Here is a 26,298-nt window from a genome sequence, read left to right as displayed (position 1 = left end):
CACAGACCCACATGAGCCTTCAGGCCAGGCCAGGTACCACGTTTGCAGTGAGAGCTAACGGCAAGCAATAATTTGAGATACTCCCTGTAACTTTCCTGTACATTTGCTGCATGGGCTTGGAAGTTCTTAGGACCATGGATCTTGTTTTGCCCTTTTCTGCCACTACTTGTGGAAGACATTTCAGTAATTAAACAGGCAGCAAATAAAAGACTGAAATCAGTATTGCTAGCTGAAATAGGGAACTGCTATGATTTTGTCAGTGCAAAAGTGCTTGGAAAACATTGGCTGAAAGATATTTCACTTGCCCGCAGAAATGCTCGAGCATTTGGTATTTCTGATGCACCTCTCCTGCCTTTTATTTTTCGTTCTCCATGCTGATTAAGTTTGTATGCTATTCCCAGACACTGACCACAGTGAGATGGAGGCTTAGCCCCATCCCACCTTTGCTAATGTGGTTTGAGAGACCCAGCATCCTTTGGGAAGTGGCTGGAAAACCAAACAAGCTGCCCGCTACCGAGGTGCCTCTCCAGCCTTTTGTGAGCTCCTGCTTTGAACGCAGGTGCTTGAACCTTCATTAAGGCACTGCAAGTCCTGAGTGGTTCCTGCAACCCAAAAAACATCTGACACATTTGCTGTTGCTGAAACACGGAGGATTTTTGGAAAGGCGGGCGGACAGGACAAGGTTAATGAATCAGGTACGCAACCTAAGTGCTTCTTTTGTATTGCTTAATTGCTATTATGAACTAGAACAGTGTCAGGGCAAACTGTACCCAGGTTTGATTACTTCTGTTTAATTGTGTTTTGTTCTGGCATCAGAAGAAATATAGTAAATACTCTCCGTGAAAAAAGACTCAAAGTAATTTTTGGCTCTCAACATTGTGCTGTATTCAGTTCCTCATGTTTTAATTGTTCTGAGTTTGTTAAAGATCAGCAGCACCCAGCCAGCAGCCCTGGGCACCTCTAGATTTTGTGGCTGTCAACCTTAACATGCCTTAAAAATGGGGTTTGCAATGGGGGCTTAAGGCAGATGCCAGACTCACACAACTAGCCTTTTCAAATGATTCCTACACTGAAAGCAGGCAGTCTGTTCAGGGAGTTAGCTGCTGTCTGCACCCTTTTCAGCAATGCCAGATATTTCTGATCATCGTGACACACTCGAGAATAATCTTATCAGGGCAGCAGACCAATAAATTACACAATTAGTTTTTGTTATAAGCCAAGAAGAAATTTATCAGTTCTTTGTGTAATGCTAGCATCTTGCAACACCCCTGGCTTGACCCAGGTCTCTTGAAGTGCTGGGCAGAGAGTTTCTAGAAAGGCTTGCTGGGGGGTTTGTCGCAAGCATGTGGAGATGCCTGCCCCAAGGATGGTGCCTTGAGGCCAGATGGCAAAAAAAGAGGTTTCTGCCCCGTCACGGGTGCCTTTGCCTATAGGACTTTTTCTACCCCACGGTTGTGCCCATAGCTGGCCCTGAGGGCTTGTGCAATGCAGCCCATGGGGTCTTGGTGGGGGGTTTTGGGTCTCCAGCTCTGTGGGAAGGTGGTGTGGCAGAGAGCTGCCTGCACTGCAGAGGCCTGAGATGGCCGCCTAAAACGTCAGCATTTAAAAGTCTTTATTCTCTCTTTTCCTTTGGAGTCCATAGGGGAGAGAGTGGCAGTGCCTACCCCTGTTGCCTGTGTCTGGACAGGGTAACTTCAGGGCTATTAAACAAGCACGAGATGTCTTGTACTGTGATATGAAATACAAGGTGAAAGAAAAATCATGAACACAAAACTCTCATGAACTCCGAATTGTAATGGCTCATATATAGTCACAGACTTATACAGAGAAAACCACACCAGGGTGAACATACACAGTTTATTTTAGCACCCACAGATAAGCTCATCAGAGGTACAGGACTCGCCAGGGGAGGGAGAGGAGACATTTTCTTTGAAGACTGCTAGGACACATGCAAAGCTTTCTGAACTCAGCGCAAGATCAAGGACATGCATGTGTATAACATGCAGATCATGTCCTGATCACTTCATCTTTGAAGATACTTGATAAATTTGCTGCTGGCAATCCTGTGGCTTTCCATGGCAGGATCCCCCACTGCTCCCATGGCATCCAGATCCCCCACTGCTCCCATGGCATCTGGATTCTCTGCTCCCGTGGCATCCAGATCCACCACTGCTCCCGTGGCATCCAGATCCACCGCTGCTCCCATGGCATCCAGATCCACTGCTGCTCCTGTGGCACCCTTCACTGCTGTGGCATGAGGATCGTTCTTGCCGGTGGCACTGGTCTTTGTCCTGGCGGGAGCACATCTTTGCAGACCTACTGGAAAGACTATCATCTCTGAGTGGGTGCAAAGGCAAGAGACACTGTGATGTCTGTCAGCTAGCAGTAACACATGTCTAATTAGGTGGGATAATATATCAAGAGTAAATTCTTATTATAAGCCATGTTCTTGAAGAAGAGAGAAAAATTAGCCATGGATGTCTGCCCGTAGCGGTCCCTGACCTGTGCAGAGGACTCTGTGCTATCTTCCTTTGAACAAGTCTTTCTTTTCTCTTCTATGTTTAGCAAACATATAAGATAGAAGTTAAAGCACTCAGTGATTAGTGAGAAGTGATGGCCAGACAGAGTCCAAAGCTAGACCTGAAGAGTCCTGTCCTCAGCTGTCTGAACCAGTAAGTTTTAAGTTTTCCGAGTTGCTTTCTGTTATTTATGTATAGACATGGGTGGAGAAGACAACCTAGGCAGAAGGACTGAGCAACTGTGACCAGAGACAGTCACAGAGATGAGACGTGTAAAAGAAGTGGTCAAGACCTTAGGATCAGGACAAAGCTGGTGATCATTAAAAGTGCAAAAGGTTGATCAAGCTGGACTTACCCCGTTCAGCAGGAATTCGAGAGGAGACATGAAGCTGAGACAAAGAGGAGAAATGAGGTGTGAGATCTTTTATAGGGCGCCCAGTGTTTTTCCTCCAGAAACAAGATGAGCTCCCACTGGAGGGACTTGATTGTTCACCACCCTGAGCACTTTGCTAATTGGAGAGTTTTTATACTGCTGTTTTGACTCACGGTGTTATGAGCAGATCAATATCCTGCCTTTGGGATTGCCATTCCTCTCGTTACTCCATAAAAATGTTAATTGCCCACCACTCCTGGTGTGGCTCACGCATAGGGGTGGTGGGGAGGTTTCTGGATGGTCTTGCTGCCTTTGACTAAAGCATTTACCTGCTTCTTGTGCCTAATGCAAAGCAGCCGTGAGCCCAAGTCGGCAATGCAAAAATGTTAGCGGATGGGAAGGTGGGATAGTGGGGTGGCCTGGTGGACTGGGTTGCAAAGAGATCCAGAAAATAAAAGGGGCTTGAAAGAGAACAAATAAGGCCATGGTGGCGTGTAGGAAAAATGAGTGTGTTTGGGCAGCTTGGGAAAAAAATCTAGGTTGTGAGTGGGCGAAGGAGACAAAGGGAATTAAAGATGCAGGTATGAGCACATGATGGGGTGGCAGAAGGTGAGCACAGAGCCCGGGGCTGGTCTATGTGGGGGGTACCCTGAAAACAAGGAGTGTGAGCATCCTCCGCTGAGGCCCGGGGGCCAGCATTGGCCAGCCGCCTCTGCTGGGGCAATGGGGCTCGGCCCTGGTGGGTTACAAAAGGAGCCAAGTCGGCTCTGGGCTCTAAAGCTGTCACCGAGGTTTGGGTTTGGGGTTTAGAGGTGGGAGATGGCGATGCGAGACTTCGAAGCAAACTCCTGCTGGACGTGTCTGGTTGGAACGATGGGAGTGGGCAAAAGCAGGCGGTAGGACATGGCCGGGGAGTAGCATCAAAGAGAAACCTATTTCTGAGTAAACCAGCAAAGAAGCACTAAAAGGAGTGTTGCAATATTTCAAGACATTCCTTTCTTTGCTCAAAGAGAGACTTTTAACCCAAACAGAAGGAATTAAAAACCCCATAGGAGACAGAGCATCAAGGCAGGAGGCTCAGAAGGACAAAAGGTCTCCAACAGTGTCCCATTCCCACGATACTTGTTCCAAATATCTGCTATTGGTTACCTTTATTACACTTTGATTGGAGAAAAAAGTAGGGAGGAAAGTGTTGTGACTCTTTGAGCTCTTTCCTCCCTCTGTGCCTCCATCCTCATGAGTACATTGGGGAAGGCATCGGGATCCATGTCTCCGTTGATTTAATGCTCTGCTTTGGGGAGAAAAGTGTCTTTCTGCCTACAGAGCGCACCAGGCCTGATCTCATCCAGGACTCTAGAGGCCACTGTAATATTAATAATAGCACAGATCAAATTAAAATAAAATACAGAGTCAAGGAGATTCATTGCTAACCAATGGAGCTGAATCACTTGAACGAATTGATACATGAGGAAATCTGAACGTGTCTGGGGATATTTCACAAACGTCAGAAGAATGAAAATTCTTGTGAAACTATTATTGACAGTTCGCTAATTACACCCCAGATCACACGGATGGTGACAAACCTGTTTATCATTTCTCTTGGCGATAGAGACATCCACCTGAGCATGGCCTGGTGGGGAGGATGTTCACATGTGTCGGAGACCTGGACCCATGTACAAGACAGGACCGTATTGACCCTACAGCTGGTCTCTGAGCCTCACATATCTCCTGCAAAGCTCCTAGTCTTTGGGAGAGGCTTCCCTGCATCCCTTGATCCTATTCTGAGTGGATGGCAGTTTTTTTCTTTGGGTAATTTGTTGGTTTTATTGAAGGAATTGCCTTTGCAGTTGTCCTAATACAAGTCTCAGGAGATGGTTTGTTCCCCAGTTTGGATCATGGTTTCTGGGTGGCTTATACATGGCCATGATTTTTCCATATGTCAGTTATTTGTTTTCTATTTATGAAGGAGATAAATGAAGCACAGAAGAAACCCAAGATCTCAGAAGGATCTGTGGGACACTCCAGATGATACAAGTTCAAACCTCCAAGTCCCTGAGAGGTGGTTTAAACACAAAGAAGATCTCTCTTGTTTCGGACAGGGATTGCTCGTGTGAAATTCCTCTCATTAGAGGTTAGACAAATCTATGTCAAAATAGTTAAAGCAGAACAACTCCTGCCCTGAGGTGTGGGAAGCGGGAGCTGCCCTCCTGAGGTCTCCTCCAGCCCTCTCTTCCACAGCCCAGCAAGGTCCAGAAGGGATTTAAAAGTCAATTTGGATGCCTTTGCCACCCCCCCCATCCTTTGCTGCGATAGTTTAGCTGGCACTTTTCTTTCCACAGAGGTCCCCGAGGCTTGCACAAGCGGTGTTGCAAGCACTGGGGTAGCTGAGCCATTGTAGTCTACCACACAGCCTGTTGGGTGGGCATTTGGGCTGCCCAGGGCTGGGCCACCCCACCGAGCCGTGCTTGGGATGGGGACTGTGTGCTCTGCAGTGCATGTTGGCATCAGCCTCTGCACATGTGCGAGGAAGAGGTTGGCGAGGAAGAGGTTGGCAAGGAAGGCTTGATGCAGTGTCAGGGCAGAGCAAGTCAGCAGCCCCCGTGTGACCACCTGTAAAACCTCCATCCCACGGAAGTGCACTCTGCGCCTGTTTTTACTTCTTTTCCTTATCCAGATTGTGCTGCAGGAGAAATCTCCACCATTAATGTTGCAAAGCGGCTGATTCTGCGATGTGTCACATCCTGCAGGCTGGGCCAGGCAGGACACCGGGAGATGGAAGTGATGGAGGCTCTCGCCTGGGCTGGGTGAGGTGCGAGGAGCCACCGGGGACATGGTGCTGTGAGTCATTGACTCCAGATCCCTGCTTTGCTGCAACAATCCTCCCAGGTGATTCCTCTCCTAACCCTACCAGGCCATATCTTACAAGGAGTTCAGGGCCTTTCGCCCCATTAGAGAGAGCGGGTCCAGCCAAGTGCCCCCCTGATGTCTACAAACCCATTTCTAATTTCCACTTGACATGTATTCCTGGCCAGATGGTCCCCCTTTCTCCTTGGGTCAAAGTCTTCAGCTCTGAGAGGTCTCACCCCTCCCTGGTCTTTCCCAACATCTCTCAGCCATCAGAACGGCACCGAGCATCACTATCAGCTGCTGAAGATATGTAGGTCCTGCAGGAGCTGCCTCCCTTGGGGTGAGACAAGATCTGTCATGCTTGCGATCTCTGAAGGTCTAATGGACCATGGACCAGAGCATTTCTCTTCCACCAGCTTCAGCATCCCCTCTTGCTCTGCGGTAGCCGTGCCATTCCCCTTCCTGAATTCCTTTCCTGACTTTTTTCCCAGGGCTTTTTTTGGAGGCTTATGATGCAAGTCAACCTGTACCCGTTGCCTCATCAGTGAATGAAATGATGTGCCCAGCAGACCCTCTCAATTTTATCTCTCTGATGAAATGTGTGGGGTTTTTTTACATTAGTATATTAGTATTTAATTGCTGGGTTGCATAAAGAGTCCATGATGAAAACTGTTAGTTACTTCTCAACAAGGAAGTTGTCTGGAGTAGGAATAAAAAGACATCAGGTTGAATCAACCAGGAGCCTCGATGTCAGGGTGAACAGGGACACTGCAAACACCAGCTTGGGCCACAAGAAGGAACAGAAGCAATTCAAAGGGATGAAGTGGAAAACACTGATGCAAGGGGGTTATGAACCATAATTTTTTATTGCCTCCACGTCTGCTGTGAAACAAGGAGGTGAACAGCACTTAATATTTCACAGAGACTGTGGGTTACACCTTCAAAGCAAGTTACAAGCAAAACGACAGGAAGAGCGGAGATCCGTGAGCAACACGGGACATGCTGCCCCTCAGGGCAATGTTGCAAGAGTGAGAAGCTTCCCCCATTCATCCCCACTCCTCATGTTCTCTACTTTATCTTCCGGGCTGGCACTTTGCAGACTTGCTTTTGCTGCTGGCTTGGGATGAACTTTGCCACAGGCACGCAGCCTTGCTGCACCGGAGGGGGACGGGTCTGCACTGGGCAGCACTGTGGGACGTGCTGCGTTGGCTTGCTGTAGCACGGCTTCCCCCCCTGGTACCCGGATCCGTGACACATCTCAGAGCAGACCGATCTCCCGTAGCTGTGGCATCCCCCCGACGACCCATAGCTGTATGTGGGTCTCCTGACACAGCTCGAACCACCTCCGTAGCTCGAACCACCTCCGTAGCACGAACCCGAGGACTCGTGGCATCTCTCAGAGCAGACCGACCTCCCATAGCTGTTGCATCCCCCTGACGACCCATAGCTGTACGTGGGCCTCCTGACACAGCTCGAGCCCCCGCCTCCGTGGCACGAATCAGCCGTAGCATAGCCGTGGCATCTCTCGGAGCAGACTGGCTGCCGATAGCCGTAATGACGGTAGTTGTGCCCTCTCATACCTTCAACGCCTTCGCCGTCGCACCCCGAGGAGCAGGTGTTGTAGCCGTAGCGGAAGGGTGTGCGCCGGGTGTCCAGCCAGGACCCCGAGGGATCATACCAGGTTGAGTTCAAGTTGAAGCATGATTCTCTTCCAGAAGAGTATATCATGTTTGAGTTGTAGGGAAAAACCTGAAAAACACATGGCCGGACAGGCTTGCATTTCCATCTCCTCTGTTTTCATTTAATTTCCCATAAAGCTGCTTCACTGAGCCATGCACAGGTCAACCTTGCTTATCCTGAAAGCCTGAATCTAAAGCAAATTATTACGGTTGCCCAATACTGGTCAGATTATGTCCAAACCCTCTTTCTGACCTTACCCTTGATTTTTTTTTTCTCCAAGAACAGAAACAACCATAAGGCACTGCAGCATATAGTGGCATTGCTGTAAATCCCATACCCAAGTCCCCCAATAGCTTCTTTCTTGGCTTAGCCCATCATCCTCTAGCCCTTGTGGGTAGAGCATGGTCTGAAGGACAGTGCAAGCGTGCCAGGTCTGTGATCTCCTGAATCCAGACACCCATCCAAAAATGAACCCGGCTGCTCCGGGATGTGTCTTACCCAATTCACAAGCGAAGGCAGACACTGGTCAGGGGAGCAGATTGTGAGAGGCAAAGGGACGGAGGCCTTTTATATGGTTCCAAGTCTTGCCCTTGTAAATGAAACACGCTGCAGGAACGAGAACTAAATTATTTATTGACAAAACATCTCCTCCATTTGGATGCTGTTCCCAGCACTTGGCATGTTCTGCTTGACTCATGATTCCTGATAAGCATCTCTTAATTATAATGTAGTTACCGAGTAGTGCACATAAAGGACTCATATTGTTTAAGCCACGCATCGACTATATGAGGCAGGTAATAACGTACTTATTCACCATCTCCAGAGGACCAAGACACTGAGTGGAGGCTGATGGGTGACCCATGAGTCAGGAGCCGTGATGTGCACAGTGCTCATGTCCCGGTCTTCCCCTTCTGCTACCCATGAGGAGCATTTCCAGGTGCCTGAAGCACAAAAGTGGTTGGGAAGAGCCATCTCAGAGTCACCAAAAGCAAATCATGCTGATGGGTTTTGGTGATGAAGAGGCTGGCTGTGCGGATGGCGGAGTGTGATGGATGGTGCTACCTCAACTTTTGCAAGGCTTTTGGCACAGTCGCCCATGGCAGCCTTGCAGTTAAGCTGGTGGAGGTACAGACTGGATGGGTAAACTACATGGTGGGTGAAAAGCTGGCTGATAGTGGCGCTGGAGCTGTTTAAGATTTTCATTAATGCCCTGGATAATGGGGTGGACTTGGCAAATCTACAGGTGGCACCGAATTGGAGTGAGCGACTGAAATTGCTGGAGGACGGGATGTGGGCAGGCTGGAGAAATGGTCCTGTGGCTGGGATGGACTAACTGGGATGGGAGGGCTGGGGCGGCTGGCAAAAAGCAGCTCGGAAGAAAAGATGGACCAAAGCTGACCTGGAAGCGCCGGGGTGAGGGCTAAGCTGGCACTTGGTCTGCGGACTCTGAGTCAGCCCTTTGGGCACCACGCCGGGACGGTGCCTGGGAACTGGCTTCAGTGAGAAGAAAATAGCTAATAAAATAAGGGATTTCTGAAGTTAAAGTTCATATGTAAGTGGTTTTTTGTATGGTTAAAATTGGACATGAGAAAAATAAATTGTTGTGGTTTTCTGCGTTAAGAAAACAAGAATGAATTTCTTTTTTTCTTTCTGGTTTTCCTTGGTGGTTGCTAGTGGCTGTGAAGACACATTAGGGCTATGCTTAGGCAATACAAAGAAACAACAATATATATTTTAATGCACCTAGTGGAAGGCTTTTCTGGCAAAGTGAGAGAGAAACAGCATGTTACCAGCATGCCTGCAAGAGCCGGGCAGTGAGGAGCTGCAGGGGAAGAGCCTGGCTTGCTCCTTCCTGCACCGAGTGAAAAGGCATTCCTGGCACGCACAGACACACCTCACGTGCTGCGGCACATGCTTATTATCATGATTAACATTTGTACGATGGATGGCCTCCCAGTGCAGTGTTACTATCTGGCTAATAAAGGTGATGGCACACGTTATGGAGCAAACTGTTTGTACCTAGATCACTTCCTAATGGACCGTAGTGAGCTCCCTCCATTGGTCCTGCTGTGGGTGACCGGAGTGGAGAAGATTTTACAGCATGCAGATGGGGTTCAGCCTGGTGAAACGGCTACAGCCAGAGCTGAAATCCTCATGTGTGAGCTCTAATTTTTATTTTAAATTTACAAGTTTCCTTGTGAGAATTTTAATGACTTTTAACATCTTCTCATTCTAATGTTGGTAATTTTTTGGGGGGTAAAAAAAAGGAACCAAGTGTCAACTAAATTTTTTCAGCTTTATTCTTGAATACACAGGGAGAAAACAAAATTGCGGGAGTCCTTGATGCTCCTGCCGTCGCAGTGTGTACTTTTTTCCCGGTACAGTCCTGTCTCTGTTTTCGAACAACCTTGAAATCACAGTCCACTGAACCCATGGGAGAAGGTGAATCCATGGCAGGCTGTTTCCTCGTCCTTGCTCAGGCTCTTTCCATTCGGTTTCTCCATCCCCAGGCTGCTCACCTTCTCAGAAGAGGGGAGAAACTGTTGCTCTACCCTGAGGAAGAGCAAAGTGGGGTGTGGATGATTAAAGCCTATTCCCTGGCAGGGGAGGACCCTGGGAATTTAAAGTGTCAGTGCTGGGGTCAAGCAGGGGACTGCGGACCCTGAATCCAGTGTGCAAAGAGCAGCAACGAGCCATCGGCCACGGCGACATTGCATCGTGCCGATAGCGGAGGTGGGAGCGTCGGCGGTTTGGGTGAGGAGCGAAGCATCCCCCACGCTGAGCAGCGCGTGGGCACGCGCCAGGGAGGGGTCCCAGCACCTCGCTGGCCCCGTGCTCATTTCTTCTGCAGACAGGGTGGCAAGAGAGGGACGTGCTTTTGCTGGTGCTGGACGGGATGCAGCGGCAGGGGCACAGCAGTTGGGCAGCAGTGCTGGACGGGTGGGCGGCAGCACGGGATGCAGGGGCAGCGATGCTGCAGCGGCCGGGGATGCAGTATCACGGGGGGACAGGCATCCTCCATGGGGCACTGCTCCACTCGCCTCCGGGGCTTGCCGCAGCAACCTGGGTCCTCGCAGTGCAGGGGTGGGCGGTACTGCTGCAGCGGCCGGCGATGGATTTTCACGGGTGGGGGGCAGACGGGCTGCACGTGGCTCACCTCCACCCGCCGCCGGGGCTTGCCAAAATTGCAGCTTTGCTGTGGCGAGCAGCAGCTCCGGGGTGGGCACGGCTCCATGGGCTGGCAGCCTTGTGGCTTGCTCTGGCAGGACCCTTCAATGTCGCGGCTGAGGCTGCCGTGGTCATGGCAAGGGGGCAGGTCCGTGGCACCCACGGGGCTTTCGTGGCAGCACCCCGTGGAACCGTGCCACGTCCAGCCCTTCTCGCCACAGACCGAGCTATCGTGGCACAAGTCCTGGTCGCTGTCGCCTTTACGGTACTGCATCCTGTGGCAGAGATGGCCAAGCCCTCGGGGATGAACAGACTGGGAAAAAGAAAAAAACCCACCGACTTCTTTTTCTTTGCTGTTTCTACTAAAAAAAAATGAGGAATCCGAGACAGCTGAGAGAATCCAACTCACCCTGTGACTGGTGATGGAGGGGCTGAGCAGGGAGTCTGAGTCCTGAGGACAGCGCTGGGGCCAAAAGCTTTTATATGCGGCCAAGCTCTCTTGGCAATGAGGCATGCCATGGGAATTAATAGCTGAGCAGTGAGTGCCACTTCTGTATGTATATTTTTTCTGGCACTTGGTATTGGATTAATCAGCTGCAATTAGCATCTCCCTTGATGTAATGTCAGCTTAGCTCTTTGCATATGCAATGGCCATTATCTAATTAGTTCTGCTGTCGGTCATGTTCAAATACGCTGTTACCTAATGTTACTCAGATGGGATCTTGGGATAAGGATACCTGGAATACCGTGATGCTGAGTGATGTGCCCAAAAGAAGTCTCTCGTGGCAGTGGGAAAACCACAAAAAGGCCCAGGAGTCCTGGTGTCCAGTCCCACGTCCAGGTGCCCAATGGCTCATGCCTTGAAACAGGATGTTGGTGCAGAGGTACGCAAATGGCGATGGTTTTTCACAGGGCTGAAAGAAAACAGAGAAAAATCTACCATTGAAAAGAAGCAAGCTTCCTGCCAAAATAAAGAGCATTTTTTTTAAAAAAAGGAAAAATTGAAAAAACAGTGAAATTCTGTTTTTAATAAGAAGTGATTGATTTTTCAACTCTATTTCAGCTTAACACCACCCTGACCAATCCTAAACCAGGCATCGTTGTGTTTGCGGTGTGCTCCATGGAGCTGCGGTTTTTCCCCAGACTGCTCCCTGGGTGTTTTGCTCACAGCTGGAAATCCAGCCTGATGCTCAGCACAGATGAGATGATTTTACTGCTTCTTCATGCCCTGCTCCACGCTTTGTGCCACGGTACCATGGCCTGCGGCTGGAGGTGCCCTGTGATTGAACAGGGGCTACACTCAGTTATCATTTCTACTTGAATACAATTAGAAGTGGGGAAACCTTTTAATATTATGTGGACTTTGTGAAACTGTGATATTATTATTTTTAAAAGGGGTACTCCAAGTGGACTTTTGTTTATTACGTATATAAATTTCTGAATTCTGGATTAACAAGATTCAGAAAAAACATCATTTGAAACTTATATTTTAATGCTTCTGTTCTTTAAACACAGACATCAGGTTTTAATTAACAACATTTTCCTGATATGATGACCTTTCTTCATGGAATACCCCGGCACTGAAGTTGCAGAAGGCACCTAAAAAAGGGCAGAGAGTACAATTAGTTCTTTAAAAACTGCAGTTTCTGCCAAACAAACCCATCTTCTGACACTGAAAATATTATCAACCAATAGGGATAATTTTTTTTCTTTCATAAGCTTCCATCTGAAAAATCTTTGGCTTTTGATTTGCTAATGGAAAGCTGAAATTTTCTGTGAGAAAACATGGGAAGTTTTCCAGCTGGTTTTGTGGATGGGGCTGCAGGTTGGACCTTGTTTGTCAGAGAAGGGCTGTGATATCTGCACATGATGCTCGTCACCTTCCAGAGCACAGAGAAACCTGATAGCCGGAGAGACGGTGAAGGAATCAAGGGTGACATCAGGACCATGATGAATGGCAGAAGTAGTGTGTGTGTAGTACGGATGACTGGAAGACACGAGCTCTGAATACAGGATCCCTATGGACACCAGCACGCCAGGGCGCAGGGGTGGACTATGTCAGGCTGTGGATGGGAAGTATATTCCCCTATTTAAATGAATTAGTTCCCTTCCAAGTGAGGAGCACCTTGGTCAAGTGAGTGGGTACAACACCAAAAGCCCTTTTATGCACTGCAAATCTGGAGTGAGGACACCACAGAGGAGTGCTGACCTCATGAACTAACAATTTCGGGCTTTGTCAAGCACCATATCCATCTTTCTGACATTTCTGCTTTGACTCATTTTCCGTGTAGCTGCTCCACTTTGCATTCCTGTGGATGGTCAAGGCATTTTTTAAGTACCAGGAAAGTATCTCTCACAGCAGCCCCGGGGCTGTCACTGCAAAAGGTATTTCCATGAGCTCACTCCGCAGTAGAGCCTCTGTAAGAGATGCTGAGTGGTTTGTCCAGTGGCGTTTGGTTTTGAATCACTGGGAAAAGCATGTGCAGAATTCAGGAGTGTGACTCCAGGGCGTGTGCTTGGACCTGATGACTTTGCTGAGATAATTTATTCTTTAGCTACAGGAAAAATTTAATTGCCTTGCAGGAAGCCACAAGACTTGCATGTAAGGACGGAAAAGACCTTGGCATCTGTTAAGGGCCAAGAAGGATTTTAGATTTATAACTCAGTACTGCATTCCCAAGATTATGCTGGTTTTGGATTTTTTCATGTTAGATGTTTTGGAGTCACTTCCCTTCCTGAGGATTTTACAAATCACAAAGTGCAAATATTTCATTTCTGAATCTCATCTCTTAAAATTTGCCATATTTTAATAGAATTCCAGATGAAATTAGATAGTATTTCTGAATCCTTCAGGCTAGACTTATATCTCTACATCTTTCAATGACTCTCCCTCCCTGCACCATGCAGACCATGCTTACTGGTCTATTTAATCTTACTGAAAAGATATCAAGCCTTTTAAGAAACCTGCTTTAAAGCTCAGCAAATTCACTGGAAAGATTTCCACTAAGAAAAAAGACCTCTAGCTCTGGCTTTAGGACCATACAGATGCTTCAATTGCAGACTGTATATCTTCAAAGTCATAAGCAGGGGAAAGATAGCATGAAACTGCATGGCCAAGAGGATACTCCTGTAGCTTAGATAACATACTGACACTAGCAAGCAATATTTTTCCCCGGATGAGAGACTGACCCAAGAAGTTTACCACATATACTGGGGTGCTGTCATCAGTAGCACAACAAATAATTGAAAAATTCATCATATTCAGAAATTAAGTAAATGCTAAAAAAGTCCCAGACCGGAGCTACAGTTTAAAAGACAAAGATAAATGAATAAACATATACCAGAAGTTTGCAGTGTCATAACTTACAAGTTTTATTGTCTTTCATGGCTAATTGGAGATTAAAGCAAGAAGAGGGAGTACGATACATCAACAGCATTAAACATCCCACACACCAAGAGGAAAATTAACAGCAGGACTAATGCTTATGAAGGAAAATCACACTGATCAGTGGGTAGCAACTTCAAAGCACATTACAAGCATTTGGTGATTAAAGGCAGACAAAGAAGAGGAGAGATGATCTACAGTCTCTAAGCAAAGAAGGAAGAGCATTCAGGGCGGTATCCATATCCATATCCATATCCAACACCGAGTGAGCCAGGAGGGAAGCAGCAGGCAGCGCAGCCCTGCCTGCCCTTTGCCGAGTGGATTTAGTGGCCACAGCCGCCGTGGCCACCGCAGCAGCCGCTGTTGTTGTTGCTCATGGTGTAGCAGCAGGTCTGCATGGGCATGCAGCAGGTCGTGGGGCAGCAGCGCTGCATGGGCGAGCAGCACATCGGCGTCTTGCAGCACTTAGGGCTGCTGTAGCAGCACACGGTGTAGTTGTTATTTCCACCGCAGCATCCACAACCTCCGTTGGGCATGTTGTTGGTAGTAGTGTAGGCGAAGCTGGAAGGAACAGAGAGAGTCCGTCTGTGACTGGGAGCAGGATATTTGGAAATACAGAAATAATTTAAAGCTGTGTTTATGCTAAATTTGGAGATTCAAGGAGCTGAAACTGAATGCTGTCTTGTTTGTAGAAAATCTTGCTTGTAGCTCTTCACTCTGTCTTTTTCCTGCAATGTAGATGTCCACCTACTCGTAGCAGGGCATCCCTAATGTCTTAGCAAGAATCACACACCACAGTGCTCATAGTCCTCGGTCTGGGCCCTCCTGAAACATTCTCGGTCCCCTTGCTCTGCATGGCCCTGCTGATACTCCTGTAGCCTCTCCATCCTTTAACACTTCTAGCTCGTCCCCATAATTCCTAGTACACAGTTCATAAAAGCCCAACTGCAGCTGAAGTCCCAGTCCAGATACCCGGTTATATTTGGATACTGTTATAAGATATCCATAGCATTTTTCTTTTGTGAAAAGGAAGGAAGATTTAGACGTTCTCACTTACCCTGTTGAAGAGTGAGGAGAGGTGAAGGGAAGAGAAGATGAGCGAATGAAGTGAGCTGGGCCAGGAGACCTTTTATAGTCCTAGACACCTTCCTCCTGGAAGTGAGACAGCCATTGACCATTTGAACTTCCCTGTTTACGAACCCAAACCCATACTTTTTAGCTATACGTGTCTTCTGCTGTTTACTCTTTGCCTTATTATTTGTGATCACTACCTTTGTTTTGCCTCGTAATTGTTTAGCCTGCAAGTAATCAAAGGGCTTCTATGAATACTAATGAATTTGTCCTCGCTGCAACCTTGCAAGGGAGCTAAAAAATGCGCCCTCATATCTGTTTGACAAATGCAGACAGTGACGGCCAAAGATGCTAAGGGACTTACTCAGCAGTGGCCAGTGCTGAATCAGTGTAAGAGCCGAAACTGAACCCCATGGGTTGTGTCTTTCGGGCACGTGATGGGCTGTTTCATCGGACTGGTGTTTGAAACAAACGTTTGGAAAATTTCATGAAAATAGGTATGTTTGTTCCCGGTCACAGGACATGCAGATGAGGAGGGAGCAAGAAGACCAAGTGTTTGGGATGTGTCAGGCGTCATGCTGGCTCCTGGGTCTCAGTCACCTGCACGTGACTCCATGCAAGATCATCTTGCCCTCATGCATGCTAAAAGCATCTTTGCGATGCCAAAGCCATCTTTGTCTTTCAGCTTGCCTAAACTTTTGGAAATCCTCCAATCTGGGGGACTTAGGTTTGCATGTGGGCATCACTAACACGAGAGTGCTTCAGTTCCTGCTCTGCTTTGCTGGGACTGCTTCCCTACAAACGTTTGCGAAAACTCTGAATTGAATATTCACTTCAGAATATTTTGTATTTTCATTCAAAGTTAAGGGGCAGGACTGCCTGTGCAAGTGGCAACGCAAGGAGCCATGGCTCTGGGACCGGGCATGATGCATTGCAAGTCAACGTGTCCCTCCTGCAACCTCCCCTTGCATCCAGCTGAAACCCCCTTGTGTGCTGGAGTCCCGACACCAAGCAGGACCACCCCTGCCCAGCTCCTCAGCAGAGAGGGAGGGGAGTTTAGAGTTGGAGGTTGTGCAGGACTCTTTGCGGGTGTTGGATGTGGTAAATGAAGGAGTCCAGCATGGATCGAGAGGGTGAGAGGAAGATGAAGGTGGAAGAGATATGACAAGCACAGAAAACTGGTCCTAACTGGGGTCATGGAGCTAAATGGGAGGCAGGAACTCAGAAGTGATGCAGGAAGAGACATTGTTGAGGTGGAACCATTTTCTGGTAGGGACAGAGGAAGGGAGGAAGGTCAGGGTAAGGCAGAGCCTTGGGCAACTGAGCCAGGGTGGATGAATGCTTGTTTAATGCCAGCCACTGCCTCCAATGCACTTTGCTGTGGGGCTGAACGCTGGCAGGAACACAGGGTATTTGGGAGGAATTTCTTCCACGGCCTAAAATTGCAGCTCTCATTTGAAGACCTCGCCACATTATCCTGAGAGGAGTGCTGCCTAATGAGAGGATGGTGGAGCCTGCCTGGCGAGTTCCCTGCCTCCTGCCTGACATCCTCCGGGATCCCTGGGGTGCTCCGAAGAGGGGTCCTCCTAGATGAGCTGCTACCAGCCCCGAGGATGCTAGCAGGGGCCTTGGTTTGCTTTCTGCACAGTGCAAGGGGGAGCAGATTGCAATTTTGGTGCCGCTTCGCCCCTGCAGTAAATGCAGCCAGCTCCTTTCCAAGCTTTCCTGGAATGAGAGTAATTCCTTGAGTGAAATGCTGGAAAAGCAACACATGTAATTGCAACTTCTCCAGACAGGGTACAAGAACATGCCTGGCATTTCCTTTCCAGCAGGTCCCCTCTGAGGGCATACGCTTGCCTGCCCATGAGAACTGATTAATTTACAAGGAATTAATGGGGCAGAAGCAAAGGGGCACACTTCACTTGTGCCTCCAGAGGGAAAGTTCTCATTGGCAAGCCCTGTAACTGCAAGAAGAAGTGACGATCTAGGTGGGCATTTCCCGCCCATGATAGTCCTGTCCAGCCATTTGTGCAACCTAGGTACTCAAATGGTCTTTGGTGAGTGGGCTATGGATCTTAATGCAAAGAAGGGACTGAAGCAGTGTGGAAACACAGTCAGCAAAGGGCATTAGACACAGAATGAGGACTGTGGTGCAGATCTTGCATGCTATGTTTTGGTACAACTCTTACGGACCCAGTCACTCCTTGAAGGCGGTGGAGGTTTCTCACCATTTGTTGTAACACTTCAACTCGATATCTGGTAACCCAGACATTTTAGCAGAGGCAAGACCTCCATCTCATAAATGTTAAAGTATTTATAGGTATTGTCTGTAGGTTCTGAAGTAGACCTCTAGCTGGCTGAAATACATGGAGCTTTCCTAGTCAAGATGTGCCTGTGTCAAACTGTTTCGGAAGAAATTCACATCCTTTACAAATTTATGTACTATTTTCTTCCTATTTCTTTGTAGTTTTATAGCGAGAGGAGTAATATTGCTCACAGAGGTGCCAGACACTCAGCTTGTGTTTGAATAGACCCATGCAGAAGCTCAGAACTGCATCAGGGATGCATTGATTTTCTTTGTGTAGGTAAACCCCCCTAGTTAGCACCTTTTAGACAGGAGCATCCCAACACTGGAAAAAAATGCAAAGAAAAGGTGAGAGGTGCGGTGATGCACTCTGGATTCACCAGCTAGCAAAGAGATAACCACCAGGAGTTTTGCAGGGTCATGAACTACAGATTTTATTGTTTTTCAGACAGATTGAAGCAAAACAGTGATGAAAAGAATTAAACATTCCACACACCAAGAGGAAAATTAACAGCAGGACTAATGCTTATGAAGGAAAATCACACTGATCAGTGGGTAGCAACTTCAAAGCACATTACAAGCATTTGGTGATTAAAGGCAGACAAAGAAGAGGAGAGATGATCTACAGTCTCTAAGCAAAGAAGGAAGAGCATTCAGGGCGGTTTCCATATCCATATCCATATCCAACACCGAGTGAGCCAGGAGGGAAGCAGCAGGCAGCACAGCCCTGCCTGCCCTTTGCCGAGTGGATTTAGTGGCCACAGCCGCCGTGGCCACCGCAGCAGCCACTGTTGTTGTTGCTCATGGTGTAGCAGCAGGTCTGCATGGGCATGCAGCAGGTCGTGGGGCAGCAGCACTGCATGGGTGAGCAGCACATCGGCGTCTTGCAGCACTTAGGGCTGCTGTAGCAGCACACGGTGTAGCTGTTATTTCCACCGCAGCATCCACAACCTCCGTTTGGCATGTTGTTGGTAGTAGTGTAGGCGAAGCTGGAAGGAACAGAGAGAGTCTCTTTTTCTCTGCCTGAATCTCCCAGTTGTTTAGGCAGCTTAAAGCATGCTTATCCCAAAGTCCATCCCAAACTGGATGGGACAGTTCCTACTGTCCAGAATCCCATGACAGCCTGTCCCTGAGATCTCCACATTTTTTGCATTGGACACTGGTGCATTTGACATATTGTCCAGCACCGGTTACATCAGAAAGAAGCCACCCACGTGGCTCGAATCTCTCAAAATTGGTCCCAAACCAGACAGTACAGGAAATCCTGGATGGCTTCCTGCAAAAGCACACAGAAGTACGGTAGAGTGCAAATGAAAAGGCAAGTAATAAGCTCTGACTTACCCTGTTGACCAGTGAGGACAGAAGAGGAGAAGTCAAGATGAGTGAATGAAGACCACTGTGGTGGGGAGCCTTTTATACGCTTCAAAGCCATCCCCCTGGAAATGAGGCATTCTTTGGCAATTCTGACTTCACTGTGTATCACCCGGTATATGCCTCTCGTGTCTTCCGGTATTTAATCTTTACCTCTTTCTGCTTGCTCACCACCTCAATTCTGCATGGTAATTAGTTGTACATATAAACAACAGGTGCAAATTTTCTAATGAATTTGCAGTAATGGGAACTGGAGGTAGCTGTAAGGTATTCCTATCCACCTCCCAAGGAATGACTTTGAGACACAGAGACGCTTAACAATGTGCCTGGGGGAGGCGGGTGCTGAAGCAGTGGGAGAACCATGTCTGGAACTTGGAAGTGTGTCCCCTCTGCACTGGGCTGGGATTTTGGGGGACCAGTGGAAACTATTGGTCAATGTGAATCCTTTTTTCCTGCCTCTGAGAGATGGCTGTGTGGTCAAAGTTAAGACTGAAGAATTTCTCCTTTCTCAGTCTTGTTCTTGGGTCTCCCTCTGTGGTGCTTGGTCCTCACACCCCCTGCTTTTTGTTTCTGGTAATCTATTAAGAATTTTTTTCATTTTCATCCATGGAAGGGATGGATTAAGTCTAAATTAAGCAGCTTTCAAAGCAGTAGTGCACATGTTAGCTTTTTTCTGTGTTGTTTCCATACACTCCATTTTCTGATATTATTTCTAAGGTCTATGAGACTGAGACAGCTTGTATTTAATGGTATTCATGATGATCACATTTGAGTGTTTCACACTAACAATTTGATTCTGTGTCACTGTAGGCAAGCATGAGGTTCAAGACTGGAAATCCAGTCCTGAGTGCATTTCTCCATGCCTTTCCCCTGTACCTCGGGAGCCCAGCCATTATCTCACAGATGCTCGGAGTTCAGGCACCCGACAGGACTTTTCCAGCAATTGCTTATAGTTGTGTGGGCTGCAGTGTGCTAAGGCCAAGGCTGCTGTGCATGCAAAGCTTGACTGAACAGTCAGGAGGGAATGGATAAGATGGTTGGAGTCAAGGCAGATATTATGAAACAGGCTTGGGGAGGGGGGAAGGAATTGTGGCCACGTGCAGAGCCAGGACAGCTCCATGTAAGAAGAAGGTGTTGATGGAGTTTTCATCTGATGAGAGGGGACACCAATATAAGATGAGAGTCCCAAGATGCTGAGGCAGCATCTAGTCATGGCAAATAAAGGCTGCCATCATGTTCAGCAGACTCTGAATGTGAGACTGGAGTGGTGGCAGGTGATCCCTGGTGGCTGGGACATGTAGTTTATTCCCAAGAAGCGAACATGACCTCCTATGACATTTAGTTTCTCTTCTGGAATTGTCCCTAGGGGAGCATTGTTTTGGTCACATGCTAATAGCCAGATACCTGCCTGCAGGAAGTAATGCCCTCTTTGTGTAAACCCTCAAACATGTCGTCCACTGAATAAGTCATTCGTTGCTTTTTTATCAGGATTTATTGCCGTCATATTGGCCAAGATGATCCCTGTATTAGAATCACAGAATCATAGAATGGTTTGGGTTGGAAGACACCTTTAAACATCATCTAGTCCAACCCCCCTGCCATGAGCAGGGACATCTTCCACTAGGTCAGGTTGCTCAGAGCCCTGTCCAACCTGACCTTGAATGTTTCCAGGGATGGGGCATCTCCCACCTCTCTGGGCAACCTGGTCCAGTGTCTCACCACCCTCATCGTAAAGAATTTCTTCCTTCTATCTAGTCTGAATCTACCCTCCTTTAGTTTAAAACCATTACCCTTTGTCCTATTGTTACAGGCCCTATTAAAAAGTCTGTCCTCATCTTTCTTATAAGCCTCCTTTAAGTATTGAAAGGCTGCAGTAAAGTCTCCCCTGAGCCTTCTCTTCTCCAGGCTGAACAACCCCAACACTCTCAGCCTGTACTCGTAGGAGAGGTGCTCCATCCCTCTGATCATTTTTGTGGCCTCCTCTGGACCCGCTCCAACAGGTCCATGTCTTTCTTAGAAATGGATGTGAACCCAGCAAGGCTGTTGCTAATCAGGGTCTTATATAGATATTGAGGAGATACTGGCATTTAATGTATAGTTGGGTCAGAAATAACATGTTCTACACTAAATCCCTTTTACATGCCATGCCATGCCATGCCATGATGTCTTTGTAAACTTCCATGGTGGTTACGTGAATTTGAGAGCTGCAGTACTTTTGTGAACGGGGAGGAATCTGTCATGGCAGCTTTTCCAGTATATGATGAGATTAATATTCACAAGATTTCCTTAATAGAATGCACTTCTGATATGGTATGTTATGATATGGTATAGGATAGCCTTCTGCCAGTGTATTGTACCTGATTTACCTATTAATAAAAAACTCCTAAAGACCTGAGTAATGTTTTCAGAAGAGTCTAACGAGGTAGAGAAGATTATTCTAATGCAGACTTTGTGTATGCTCTGAAGATTTGGTTGAGGGAAGCAATCAAGACAGTGCTCAAGGCATTTTCCTGAGATGTGCAATTCACAGCTGAGTCCTGAATTTTAATAGTAAAGGAAGTCCCAGCCAGGTGGAGAAGGCATTGTTGACTCATGTGTGTGCTATTTTAGGAATGAAGCTTTTAAGTTGTATGCTAACACAGGGGTTTCATTCCACTGCTTGTAATCCAGGAATGCCGCATATGAAAATCTCTGCTCACATAAAAATAATTCAACGATTTAAGGTGTTTTCTGAAATTTTATTTTTGAAGATGGTAGTGGAAGAAGATGGTGCCTGCTATTCAGTGAGTGGTGAATTCCTCTCAGTACCTATTGAAATACCTATTCCAGTATCAGGGATGGGTTCCTATACATCTTACGGAGTGGTGCGTTTTCAGATGGTGGAATTATGCATGCTTCATTCAGTCTGTGTCCTTTGAGTTTTATTTACCTTAACCATTTAGTTTTATAGTAAAAATTGAGCTAACTGAGGCAGATGATCAGTAGGTGCAAGAAGGGATCATACTGCTCTGCTTGCTGTCTTTAGACATAACCTAATTTATGCCGATGGGAAGCATGGCTGGGCAGCTCTTTGTTTCCTGAATGTTCTGCTGTGCCACGGGAGCACGTCTGTAGCCAGCAGGAGCCCGGCCAAAGACATAGAAAACGGCACCAGAATGGGGACACATTCTGGGCAAAGCGGTGGAAGAACAACCAAGAGACAAGATTTTGCATTTTGCTTAATGCTAAGTTTTATTGTCTACAAGTCAAGATAGAAAATGAAGAATGATCACATTAACAGCAAAGGTATCCCAAGTCCCATAAGCCAAGAAGAGAATTAACAGCCCCACTAATATCTAATAGCTCTTTGCCTTATACAGTGGGTGATATATTCAAGTGCATTGCAGATGTTCAATAATTAAAGGACAGAAAGAAGAAGACAGCTTAAGTTTGAAAGCAAGAAGGAAATCACTAGGCGTTTATCACATCATCATGTGAACCAGAAGCAAATGAGCAGGTTTTCATCTCCTTGTGCCTGTTCTTGTTGCACGCCAGAGATGGGAGCCGGCAGAGCTGCTTTTGCTACCCAGAGTTGGCTCAGCAAGTCTTCTTGATTGTGGTGCAGCACTGCTGGATGGGTATGCAATACTTCCTCATGGGAGAGCAGTATTGCACAGGGCTGCAACACACCACAACGGGCTTCTTCTTCACCACGTAGGAGCAGCAAGACAGACATCCAGAGCAGCAGCAGGGGCGGCAGCCACAGCAGCAGCAGGTTTGCTGGCCACAGCAGCAGCAGGAATTCTGGCACACCTTGGTACAGCAGACGGGCTTCTGGCATGGATCACAGCAGGACTGCTGGCACGGGTCACAGCAGGGCTTCTGGCATGGATCACAGCAGGACTGCTGGCACGGGTCACAGCAGGGCTTCTGGCATGGATCACAGCAGGACTGCCGGCACGGGTCACAGCAGGGCTTCTGGCATGGATCACAGCAGACAGACTGCTGGCACGGGTCACAGCAGGGCTTCTGGCATGGGTCACAGCAGACAGACTGCTGGCACGGGTCACAGCAGGGCTTCTGGCATGGGTCACAGCAGACAGACTGCTGGCACGGGTCACAGCAGGGCTTCTGGCATGGGTCACAGCAGACAGACTGCTGGCACGGGTCACAGCAGGGCTTCTGGCATGGGTCACAGCAGACAGACTGCTGGCACGGGTCACAGCAGGGCTTCTGGCATGGGTCACAGCAGACAGACTGCTGGCACGGGTCACAGCAGGGCTTCTGGCATGGGTCACAGCAAACGGACTGCTGGCACGGGTCACAGCAGGGCTTCTGGCATGGGTCGCAGCAGCAGGACTGCTGGCATGGGTCGCAGCAGATGGTCTTCTGGCATGCCTGGCTGCAGCACTCTGTTGTGCTCTTCACGATGGGGCAGCATGTGGTAGAGCAACATCCGCTAGAGCACATGTTGTTTGTAGTGTAGTCAAAGCTGGAAGGAGCGAGGACCTGAAACACAGCGTACTTTCAGATACAACCCATCTTTCCAAGTATAGAGATGTGTTTTATTTTGGCATCCAGATGCTGCTGTCTAGGCCCATGGGTGATAGCCGTATCACACACGGCTTCCTATTTATTTGTCTTGAGTTGCAAAAAAAGATACCTACAGAAATCAAGCCACCTGTCACTATCGCAGTGATATTTGTGCCTCTTTTGAACTATCCTGGGAACTAACTTTCCTGTGCTCGTCCATGAAGATAACTCCCTGAATTCCCATCCCAAGAAGCTTATTCTCCACTGTGCTATCTCTACCAACTGTCTTTTGCAATAAGCAAGAGACCAACAGGCTAGGAAAATCTGGATTTCAGAGAGAGCTGTAGATCATAGAATCATAGAACAGTTTGGGTTGGAAGGGACCTTTAAAGGTCGTCTAGTCCAACACCCTACAAAGATCAGATACAAAGACACATTTGAATTCATTGCTTGACCAAAACCAAATGAGAACCATTGCAATCAAGGAACACTGCTAATAGGTAACACTTACCGTGCTAACTGAGTGGTGCAGTTGAGTGAGGAGCAAAGGGACGGGGAGACCTTTTATTGAGCTTGAAATTGTCCTGCCGGAAATGAGGTACCGCACAGCAATTCGTGATTTACACACTAAACCTATACTTATTTGTTGAATGTGCCTTCATCTATTTAGTCTTTGCCTCATCTATTTAGTTTTTGACCAACCCCTCAATTTTGTGTTATTATCAATTTGTTCTGTAAATTTTTTACAATTTTTTAATGTCAAGTTAATTGTTGTGTGATGCTTGTGAACTGCTTAAAAGGTATGTTTCTGCTCATTTTGCATATGGTAACGCTGTTACGTTGACATGCTAGGTGGCTTGTTCAGAGCTAGTGAGTGCTCAATTAACATAAAAATCATAATTAAGATTGAGGAGCAGTGGATTCCAGAGGCATGCAGAGGCCTTCTGGACGTCAGTCACTCCTCGATATGATTTTTTTTAAATAGAATTCCAGCAAATGTAATTCCATGGCCCTGTGTTTTGTTTTTGAATGCAGAAATGGTGAAGCCCAATGTCTTTCCTTGGGGGTCTCTGGTCATCAGGAGGGCAAACATGTAACAGAAAGTTCTTGACATCTCATCCCTTGCTGCCTCATCCCATCCATGCATGGGAAAACACATGCCCTTGGCCTTGCCAATATCAGAAATTTTAGGTGCAAAGGACTGTGCAAATTCTTCATGGAAATCTGGAATAGAGTTTGGGTCAAATCTGAGTCCATATTTTTCCAATTCCTTTTTGACATCTTTAAATAAAAGGAAAACACAAAACTTTTCTGGAAGTTTTACATCCTGTTTCTGCTTAGCATAACTTGATCTGCAAAATTCCTATTCCATTTTTTAAAGTTCTAGTATGCCCTCAAGTAATGAAAGATCCACCTACGGAAGTTATTTTTGGGATAACTCTATGCTCAGTTCTCAGGCACCCATTGGCAGTCATTAGTGCTGATGTTAATGATCATGTTGCAATTATTCATTAATGCTGTTAATATTTATTTTGCATGAAAGCCTGAAGGCCTTACATGATGCCCTGAGCATCTTTAGGATTTCAAATTAAACTACGTCTTTTTAAAAAATTGTCTCTCTCCGGTCAGAGGGAATTCACGGGACCCAGGACTGTGACTGACGTGATTAAATGTTTCATTTCTGAGATCACCCTGAGGAGGAGGGCTGCTCCTGCTGCTGCGGGGCTGTGCATCTGTAGGAGCAGAGCACTGAAGGACCCTTGACCACCCTCCCCTACCACGTGCAGCTTCGCTGGAGATATCCTGTTTTCTGCTGAGGTGAAGGAGAGAAGATTCAGGCTGTTTCTCTTCGTACAGAAACACAGTGCGATCCAGATCACGGATGCTGAAGACAGGATAGGTCATCGTGAACCTTCAATTTGACTTCTGGTGACACAAAGCATCTGTTTCCGCTCAGTTTCTGTTGGGTAGCTACTGTTTTTATTTGGCCACATCCCAGCTTTTAGAAAGCTAGCCAGTCTTGCTTTGAAGAATTCAAAGGACCATGAAGTCACCACTTCTCCAGGCAAGCTCTTTCCAAGGTCAATGTTCCTGTCCACTAAAACATAGGCTTCATTTCCTATTGAGTTTGGCTTCATGCTAATGACCAGGTTAGACTAGGTCACTGCCACACATTGTAATCTAATTAGTGATAGAGATTTACACCAGCTGAGAACCTGCATCTCAGCTAACAATAAAGGAGGCTCATGGCAACCTGGGAGATGGCCAGGAGGGGATTTCTAAGCCTGCAGAGAAATGACAGGAGACTCTGACATTAGAAGCGTGGGGAGGGATCCTGAGCAGTGAGGTAAAGTAAGAGATGTTGGTCAAAATGAGGCAGTTTTCTGCATGACTTTGTATGGATCTGGTGCATTGCTTCATCCAGTGTCCCTCTGAGACAAAAAAGGCACTGCTGTTGTTAGAGCTGGATGCGAACATCAGAGATGTCTAAAGCCATGTGAGACAGATCCATAGGCAGCTGGGAGACCCATAACCGATTTTGTAAGAGGAGTTTTACAAAAGAAAAGATTCAAATGAGATCCAAAGAAAGATCCCCATTAAATTTTGCATTGAGTGAATGAACTTAGCGGGCTCTGTAAGATGCCCAGAGTAAACACCACTCTGTTTGTTTGGACTTGAGAATTACAGATGCAGTGAAGCAATCCTTGCTGTGAAACAGCTAAAACAAATTCCTCCTCATTAATCCTTAGGGGTTTGCTCACGGTTTATTCTGGTTGTGGAAATCCGCTGTTACGTTATTAAACACATACTCAGCAGAGCAGAAATGTTCCTCTAAGCTATCTATCTAGAGTGTTAGGAATAGAGGACTTCCTCTCTCGCCAAATGTCTATGGTCTTTGAATTAAAAAAATATATTTTAATGAGGTAAAGCATTCATAAAGGCTTTGGTCCTTGATGTTCCAGGTGTCAAACCTCTCCAGGGCTGACAAAAGCTTAGAATAGAACAGATAGAACAGAATAGAACAGAATAGAACAGAAACAAGCTTCATTCTTGTTTCCCCGTTATT

General features: G+C 47.2%; 3 protein-coding genes across 3 annotated transcripts; all 3 read right to left on the bottom strand.

Annotated features, from left to right (window-relative positions):
• Positions 1-6,807: 6,807 nt before the first annotated feature.
• Positions 6,808-7,467, bottom strand: LOC127026820 (loricrin-like). The gene has a single exon (XM_050912120.1). It carries the CDS (start codon positions 7,465-7,467, stop codon positions 6,808-6,810), a length of 660 nt encoding a protein of 219 aa, XP_050768077.1.
• A 2,788-nt stretch (positions 7,468-10,255) lies between these two features.
• LOC127026821 (DBF4-type zinc finger-containing protein 2 homolog) lies at positions 10,256-10,861 on the bottom strand. The gene has a single exon (XM_050912121.1). It carries the CDS (start codon positions 10,859-10,861, stop codon positions 10,256-10,258), a length of 606 nt encoding a protein of 201 aa, XP_050768078.1.
• Positions 10,862-14,295: 3,434 nt separating this feature from the next.
• Positions 14,296-25,136, bottom strand: LOC127026914 (keratin-associated protein 9-1-like). The gene is made up of 6 exons (XM_050912208.1): positions 25,010-25,136; positions 24,393-24,512; positions 23,743-23,864; positions 22,512-23,207; positions 18,605-18,624; positions 14,296-14,533 (listed from the first exon to the last, which is right to left on the bottom strand). The coding sequence occupies exons 1-6, from the start codon at positions 25,134-25,136 to the stop codon at positions 14,296-14,298; spliced, it is 1,323 nt and encodes a 440-aa protein (XP_050768165.1).
• Between the last annotated feature and the right edge of the window lie 1,162 nt (positions 25,137-26,298).

The sequence above is a fragment of the Gymnogyps californianus genome, chromosome 29 (assembly GCF_018139145.2).
Source record: "Gymnogyps californianus isolate 813 chromosome 29, ASM1813914v2, whole genome shotgun sequence".
Taxonomy (NCBI): Eukaryota; Metazoa; Chordata; class Aves; order Accipitriformes; family Cathartidae; genus Gymnogyps; species Gymnogyps californianus.
This window is presented reverse-complemented; position numbering and strand designations above follow the sequence as displayed.

Bases quoted from the DNA above. Each gene is read 5' to 3' on its own strand.
- LOC127026821 (XM_050912121.1), bottom strand. From the start codon at position 10,861: ATGCAGTACCGTAAAGGCGACAGCGACCAGGACTTGTGCCACGATAGC.
- LOC127026820 (XM_050912120.1), bottom strand. From the start codon at position 7,467: ATGATATACTCTTCTGGAAGAGAATCATGCTTCAACTTGAACTCAACC.
- LOC127026914 (XM_050912208.1), bottom strand. From the start codon at position 25,136: ATGACCTATCCTGTCTTCAGCATCCGTGATCTGGATCGCACTGTGTTT. The intron at 18,625-22,511 runs GTGTGCCAGAAT...GTGCTTTTGCAG, and splicing joins AGCCCGTCTGCTGTACCAAG to GAAGCCATCCAGGATTTCCT. The intron at 14,534-18,604 runs GTACTGTCTGGT...TGTTCCTTCCAG, and splicing joins GAAGCCATCCAGGATTTCCT to CTTCGCCTACACTACTACCA.